Genomic DNA, 7,777 nt, shown 5'->3' on the forward strand with positions numbered 1-7,777 from the left:
TCAACTAACTTTATTGGCGATTTTTTTATTTTAAAAAATTGGGAGATTTTTTTTAATATATAATTTTGGGGGGTATTTTGTTTGTTTGTTTTTCTTCAAATCCCAGAAACAGCCCTGCTTTCAACACTGCGTCACTGTTTTATTCTGAAGGCCGGACGAGCGAAGCAGAAGTTGTGTTTGTGTTTCCGGGTCAGGCGGTTAACATGTGTTAGCATATTAGCTGATCGTAAATCAGCACCGAATCAGCTTTTTTCAGGAGCTGAAACAGTGACTCAAACGGCGGCTCGCGGGCTTCTGACCGGGCGTTTGGAGTCTGAAACATCCGGGTATCCGCGGCAGATCGATGAAGGACAGTTTGTAAAGTTTGACATGAAGCCGCGCGGAGAGCCAGGTCGGTCTGTGGGTCATGCTAAGCTAACAGCTAACAAGTTTACAGCTCCCTGAGTATCAATAACGATCGATTATTGTGTTCATAAGGCGATAAGGTATTGATATCATTGATTGAAAACATTGGTGAAAAGTAACAAAGTACTTTTACTCAACTACTTTACTCAAGTACTGACTCAGTACACCGCCTTAAATTCAAGGCAGCGGTGCTTGAGTCCTTCAAGAATCTGCTGTTTTCTGTTTCTGCTGCAGCTCAAACAGACAGACCGGTGACAGAAGTACTCTGATACTTTTCCTCATACTTCATCTTAAACTTGTTCTTATTCCTCTGAATTATCTTAGCTGTAAACCTGCAGCTGTTGCCGGGACAGTATGTGCGCAGGGTTGTGTGAAGTGTACCTGGGATTATGTGTATTGGTACAGCTGATGATATTTTTGTTTCGGCTGTTGTGTTTTTAATGTCATGATGTGATTATTCTGTTCATTGTAAGGGTGGAGGCGTTACTTGGTCAGCACTGACTCCGAGACAAATTTACCATTTGGGGACGATCAAGTGTATCTGATCCGATTGGATCGTTGCCACCACGTACACAGAAGAGTTTTGCCAAGTGGTTGTTATGAAATTAGCAAAATACTGCATAAAAAATGTCCACATGAATGGGAGACTGTTGAGAAATCAACCTGAAAAGAGCTAAACTCACTCCTCTTTGAGGCCGTACCAAATCACCACACATGGATGGTTGATTCAAACTTAAACATTTTCAACAAACTTTGAATTTTAATGGACTAAATGGGAATTTGGACAGGTTGTGCGATTTTTACAAAAGCTCAGTTTACATTTCATGATATTTTTTATGCGTTTCCTGAGTTTAAAATGGGTTCTTATGGGGTGGAAGCTGCAAAATATTCTCAAAAAATCTCCACGACTCCCACAATTAGCAATCAACGTACACAATTTATACATCAAATCATAGGAAAACTTGTGTCAGTCACACAAGTGTGTTTTGGAAGCAAACAGGCTTAAACATCTGGCTCAGTGAGCCCCCAGAGGAAGGGAGGCACACCACAAAGACAAAAACACATCCACCTGTTCGGGAGAACCTCATCTCTTTATTGATCACATCATTTTGTTAATTGGAGTCACCGTTTGGGTGAAAAAGGAGAGAATTTTTTTAGGTGTTGTTGACATTGATACTGTTCTCGAGGCTTTGTCATGATCTAAGTCTTTATTGATACCAGTTTTGATACCTATCTGTTATTTGGTGGAAAGACGTGGGGACAATACGTTTTTAACAGAAGTTGCTTTGCTTTTATTGCTGAACATTTGATTGTCTTTTACGGCTGTTATTCAAATTTCTCGTCAAAAACTAAGTTTATAGGCAGTGTTGATGAGCTAAGCCATGGAGGTTGTGTTCCCCCGGTGCAAGAATTTATTTTGCAGCAAAAACTGCATTTCTCGTTCTCCATGTCTTGCTTTGGTAAAATGTAGCCAAACTTTGGACTTCTTTGCACTTTCAACCATCCTCACAAGCAGCTGACCACCAGATTTCCTCTTCGCTTAGTTTTATCTGTTGGCTGGCAATTCATTTGTATTCAAAACCTTCATTGGACAGTTGATGTATGTGCAACCAGTGACTCGATTTAAATGATGTGAGTTGACTCGAGATGTAATGTTACGTTATCGGACCCACTGGACTCGACAGCAGTATCAATAAGCTCAAACATTATTGATTTTTGGGTTTTGAAAAAAGTGGAACAGGGTCCTCAATAGAACTGGGTAGTGATCCCCATCCATAATAATTCAACTGCAACACTACCACTACTACTGATACTACTACGACGTGGTAAATGATGTTACTTCATGACAGTGATGGAAAGAAATCATGAAAATCTGATATTACCATTTCAAGCTTGTCTCTAACATAAACTCATGATTTTTAATAATGTGTCATTGTGTTTCTGTCCTTTACTCTGTCTCCTGCAGACATTCAGCAGCTGTTGGCGGTTAAAGAAGAGGTCCCGCCCAGTATGGAACAGGGGGGCCCAGAGCCCCCACACATTAAAGAGGACCAGGAGGATCCAGAGCCCCCACACATTAAAGAGGACCAGGAGGATCCAGAGCCCCCACACATTAAAGAGGAGCAGGAGGAGCTGTGGAGCAGTCAGGAGGGAGAGCAGCTTCAAGGTCTGGAGGAGGCTGATATCACCAAGTTCCCATTCACTCCTGTCCCTGTGAAGAGTGAAGATGATGAAGAGAAACCTCAGTCCTCACAGCTTCATCAAAGACTAACTGAACAGATGGAAACAGAAGCTGATGGAGAGGACTGTGGAGGACCAGAACCAGACAGGAACTCACATCCAGATACACATTTACAACCAGTAAGTGAAGACGAATGTCTAGACTCCTCTGAGACCGAAGAAGACTGGAGGGAACATGACGGAAAACCGTTTCGCTGCTCTGTGTGTGTAAAGAAATTTAAACACAGGGGAAATCTAAATATACACATGAGAACTCACACAGGAGTGAAGCCCTTCAGCTGCTCTCTGTGCAGTAAAAGGTTTACTCAAAAAGCCGGTCTGGACTACCACATGAGAACTCACACAGGAGAGAAGCCGTTCAGTTGCTCGATTTGTGGTAAAACATTTCGACACAAAGGAGCTGTTACGTACCATATGGTGACTCACACGGGGGTGAAACCGTTCAGCTGCAGCATGTGCGGCAAAAGATTCAGGGGAACGTCACAAGTCAAAGCCCACAGGTGTATCGCTGAACGCCGTCACAGAGGCGATAAAGTCAAGAAACCGCTGAGCTGCTCTGAATGTGACGCAACCTTTCCCAACAACTACCTGCTGGTGACCCACATGAGGATGCACAAAGGAAAAACGCTGTTCACCTGCTCTATTTGTGGTCAGAAACGGCAGTACAGTTCACACCTGGAGATACACATGAGAACCCACACTGGAGAGAAACCGTTCAGCTGCTCTGTCTGCGGCAAAACATTTTCTCAAAGAGGAATCATGTCGCAGCACATGGCCGTCCACTCAGGTGTGAAACCCTTCAGCTGCAGCGTCTGTGGCAGAAGGTTTTATTGGCACTTTCAGATCAAAAAACACAAGTGTGTTGGTGAGTCCTTGCAGCGAAGAAGAGCTGGCTTTAACGAAGAGGACCGTAGAGGACCAGAGCCAGCCAGCTCAGATCCTGATAAAAATGTACAGCCAGACACTGATAAAAACATTGAAGCATCTTCTGAAACTGATGACACTGTTGACATTGACTTTTGGAAAGAGACCAGACAACATCAGTCAGGGTTCACTTATGGGAGAAATAAAAAAAATTCTGTAGGTGAAGATAATAAGACTAGCTTCTCTGATAACAAGGCTGAACCTGAACCCAGTGGTGTTGATGTTAATCTCTGCAAACAGCCTCAGTCATGTCATCTGAAACCTGAGGAAGTCTCTGTGAGTGAAACAGGAAATAACAACACTGACAAGACACCACTCAGCTGCTCTGAGTTGAATGAAAAATCAGATGGCCACACTCTGCCCAAACACAAGAATTCGTTTAGATGCTTAAGTTGTGGGAAAGGCTTTGCGACAGGAGGACTCCTGACGAGGCACATATCTGTCCACACAGGAGAGAAACTACTCAGCTGCATTGTATGTGAGAAAATTTTCACTTTGGAGTCACAACTCGTAAACCATCAGTGCTCTGCTGCATCCTCGCTGCCTCACACCGCCAACACATTACAGGTCAGCTCCCCATGTGGTAAAGGGTTAAACCGTAAGCACCAGCTGCAGGTTCCCATACGAATTCACACTGGACTGAAACCATTTGGTTGCTCTGTTTGTGAAAAAACTTTTACCAAGCGTGAAAGCTTACGTTCTCACATGACATGTCACACAGGAGAGAAAGCTTTCAGCTGTTCAGTGTGTAACGCATGTTTTAGCGATAGTGAGGCTCTAGTTCAACACATGAGGATCCACACAAGACAAACACAGTTCAGTTGTCCAGTTTGTGGCAAAGAATTTGCATGGAGAAGATATCTGACTAAACACATGGAGGTCCACACACAGGAGAGAATCTACAGCTGCAGGTATTGTGACCAAAACTTTCTTTGGCATTATCAGCTGAGATACCATAAATGTGTCTGTCGTCAGTCCTCACAGCTTCATCAGAGTCAAACGGAGGAGAACAGAGAGGCAGAGCCTCCAGCCAGCAGCTCACTTGAACAGATGGAAGCTGATGGAGAGGACTGTGGAGGACCAGAACCAGACAGGAACCCACATCCAGATTTACAACTGGTTACTGAGGACAAGAATGGAGACTCTTCTGAGACCAAGACTGATGACAGTGATGATTGGAAAAAGACCAGTGGACGTCTGAAACAAAAACTTTTGCAGAATGAAGAAACATTTAACAACAATCACCTTCTGAAGATTGAAAGAGGAAATCACACAGGAGAGAAACAGTTCACAGATGGAGAAAGTCTCAGACAACACTGGGTGGTCCATACAGGGGAGCACAGGGGGACAAAGCAAGAGGACCCAGAGCTCCCACAAACTAAAGAGAAGCAGGAGGACCCAGAGCCCCCACACATTAAAGAGGAGCAGGAGGAGCTGTGGAGCAGTCAGGAGGGAGAGCAGCTTCAAGGTCTGGAGGAGGCTGATATCACCAAGTTCCCATTCACTCCTGTCCCTGTGAAGAGTGAAGATGATGAAGAGAAACCTCAGTCCTCACAGCTTCATCAAAGACTAACTGAACAGATGGAAACAGAAGCTGATGGAGAGGACTGTGGAGGACCAGAACCAGACAGGGACTCACATCCAGATACACATTTACAGCCAGAGACTGAGGACAAGACTGGAGACTCTTCTGAACCTGAGACTGAGGACAGTGATGATTGGAGGGAGACCAGAGAACCTCAGTCAGGTTTAAACTTTCTGAAAAATGATCGAGTCCCAGTCAGGAAGAAACGTCTTAGCTGCTCCAAGTGTGGGAAAAGATTTTGGCGCAAGTCACAGGTGAATAAGCACATGAGAACTCACACAGGAGAGAAACCATTAAAGTGCTCTGAGTGTGGGGAAAGATTTGGTGCTGATAGATCCCTGAAGGGACACATGAGAATTCACACAGGAGACAAGCGATGCAGCTGCAACGTTTGTGGCCAAAGATTCATTTCTAATCATCAGCTCAAAATCCATCAGTGTGCCAGTCATCAGTCTTCAAAGCTTCAAAGACAAACTGAACAGATGGAAACAGAAGCTGATGGAGAGGACTGTGGAGGACCAGAACCAGACAGGAACTCACATCCAGATACACATTTACAACCAGACACTGATGATAGTGTTGATAGCGATTTCTGGAAGGAAACCAGAGGTCGTCCATATAATAATGAAATCCCTGACGTTAGGGCTGCAGAGTGTCGTGAACCTGAGAGTGACAACAGTGTTGACAGTGATTTTTGGAAAGACGACATGAAACCTAAGCCTGGTTTAAACTCTCTTAACGACGGTGAAGTTCCTAAAAATGACCCAGGATATAATACTCTTAGGAAAGCTTACAGCTGTCCCGAGTGTGGGAAAAGATTTCTCCATGATTGCTATTTGAAGAACCACATGAAATATCACACAGGAGAGAAAGCATTTTTTTGTTCTATTTGTGGTCTGAAATGTCTTTACAGGTCCCATCTGGATATACACATGAGAACTCACACAGGAGAGAAACCTTTCCCCTGCCCAGTTTGTGGTAAAAAATATGCACATAAGGCGAGTATGCAGTCTCACATGGTCGTCCACACTGTGGAGAAAAAATACAGCTGCAGTGTCTGTGACAAAGGCTTCGCTTGGTTCACAGAGCTGAAATACCATCAGTGTGTTGGCGAGTCCTCGAACGAAAATACACATAGGAGAGAGACCATGTAGGTGCACAAAAGAGGAATCTGACTTTACACAGATGATGAAGAATTACACGGCTGTGTTTCTGAGAGCAGAGGAAGGAAATGGAGCTTTAGTTTAGTTTTTACATCATTGATTTCTCTACAGAGTATTTTTAATGTGTCTTCCAGTCCAACCCCAAAGATGTATGACAAAAAAAGGAGCTTCGGTCTGTGTGCTTGGAGTCTGTGTACTTGGTGGCCAGTTCTTATTTAAAAACCAAAATCCAGAAACGAACAGTTTCTCTACAACCAGTTAGAAGAAGTAAAACAAAAAGCAGAAAGCGATCTGTTTTCCGTTTTTTGTTTTATTAACAATAATCGGAAAATAAAAAAATGACTAGTCATTCCATTTTTGTTGATGTGCTGATAAATGGAAATCAGGATCAGAATTAAAATGCGTGTATGGCAATCTTCTTTCTCAGTTTCGTGTTGATTTCTTTTGTTGTGGCCCAGAAGTTGTAAGTAGTGTTTCGCTCATAGATACTAGAAATGGAGATAGTTCATTGGCTGCTGCTCTGTGCTCACCACAATGCATCTGCGTGGGCGCCATACTGGGGAGGTCAATATCCGCTAGTAAAGAAATATGTTTTGAGAGATGCAGATTGTAACTTGCTTAATTCTGAACTGATTTTCAAGAAATTAGTTTTATTATAAACATCGGAAAGTGAACTTGATAGTGGTAACTTGTTAGAATCAATTTCACTGCAGATCTTGACCTCCGCAACCAAACTACATACATTCTGACAGCTCCAAATGAACGCTCCAGCTCCAAAAATTCAAAATCACGTAATGGCAGCAGATGTTTTAATCATGGCAGGCCGCCACAAATAGATAACAGTGTGAGACACCGTGAGGGGTTAGGGTTCTCTGGGTTTAGGTTGCGGTTCCAAGACAGTTGTGTAAGACTTTGGATGTTTCATGTGCCTCCCAGATTTCACGCTCTGGAATTTCTGTTTGTGCCGTTAGTTAACAGACTATTTAGACTGTTGATTGACCGAACATTTGTTGCAAACCGAACCGTTCAGAATGAATAAATGTGCCGTCACACCTCACTGACCCATATTCAATCTGCAGAAGCAAATCCAGAATTTGTGGTTCTTCTTCTGCAGAGGTTTTCGTCATAGACTTTCTGTCTGTCTGTTTCCAAATCCCACTGTACTGGATCAACAGGAGACGGCGGGCGATGTTCAGAGTCTGAATACTCTCACTGAGCTCTCTGGATTTAATTTCAAACATCATTCATGAGCAGTGAAAGTGTTAAACATTCAGATTTCCCTCAGGTCTCATCGTGCTGAACTATATGTGAATTTTAAGGATGTTTAATTGTGAACTGAACACAAATGGCTGAATTCTGACAAAGATTTTATCAACACTTTATTCTACTTGAACCAGCTTCAGTAAACTTTAATGAAATATGAATCCGAACTCATCGTCTGTGTTTCTCGAAATGTTCC

At 43.1% G+C, this 7,777-nt stretch overlaps 1 protein-coding gene across 1 annotated transcript; it reads left to right on the top strand.

Annotated features, from left to right (window-relative positions):
• Positions 1 to 181: 181 nt before the first annotated feature.
• Positions 182 to 7,742, top strand: LOC121964258 (uncharacterized). The gene is made up of 2 exons (XM_088090627.1): positions 182 to 391; positions 2,372 to 7,742. Exons 1-2 carry the CDS (start codon positions 370 to 372, stop codon positions 6,307 to 6,309), a joined length of 3,960 nt encoding a protein of 1,319 aa, XP_087946753.1. The 5' UTR covers positions 182 to 369; the 3' UTR covers positions 6,310 to 7,742.
• The last annotated feature ends 35 nt before the right edge of the window (positions 7,743 to 7,777 follow it).

This window comes from Plectropomus leopardus, chromosome 17, assembly GCF_026936395.1.
Source record: "Plectropomus leopardus strain MGB_pleo_1.0 chromosome 17, ASM2693639v1, whole genome shotgun sequence".
Lineage (NCBI taxonomy): Eukaryota > Metazoa > Chordata > Actinopteri > Perciformes > Serranidae > Plectropomus > Plectropomus leopardus.

Bases quoted from the DNA above. Each gene is read 5' to 3' on its own strand.
- LOC121964258 (XM_088090627.1), top strand. From the start codon at position 370: ATGAAGCCGCGCGGAGAGCCAG. The intron at 392-2,371 runs GTCGGTCTGTGG...TGTCTCCTGCAG, and splicing joins GAAGCCGCGCGGAGAGCCAG to ACATTCAGCAGCTGTTGGCG.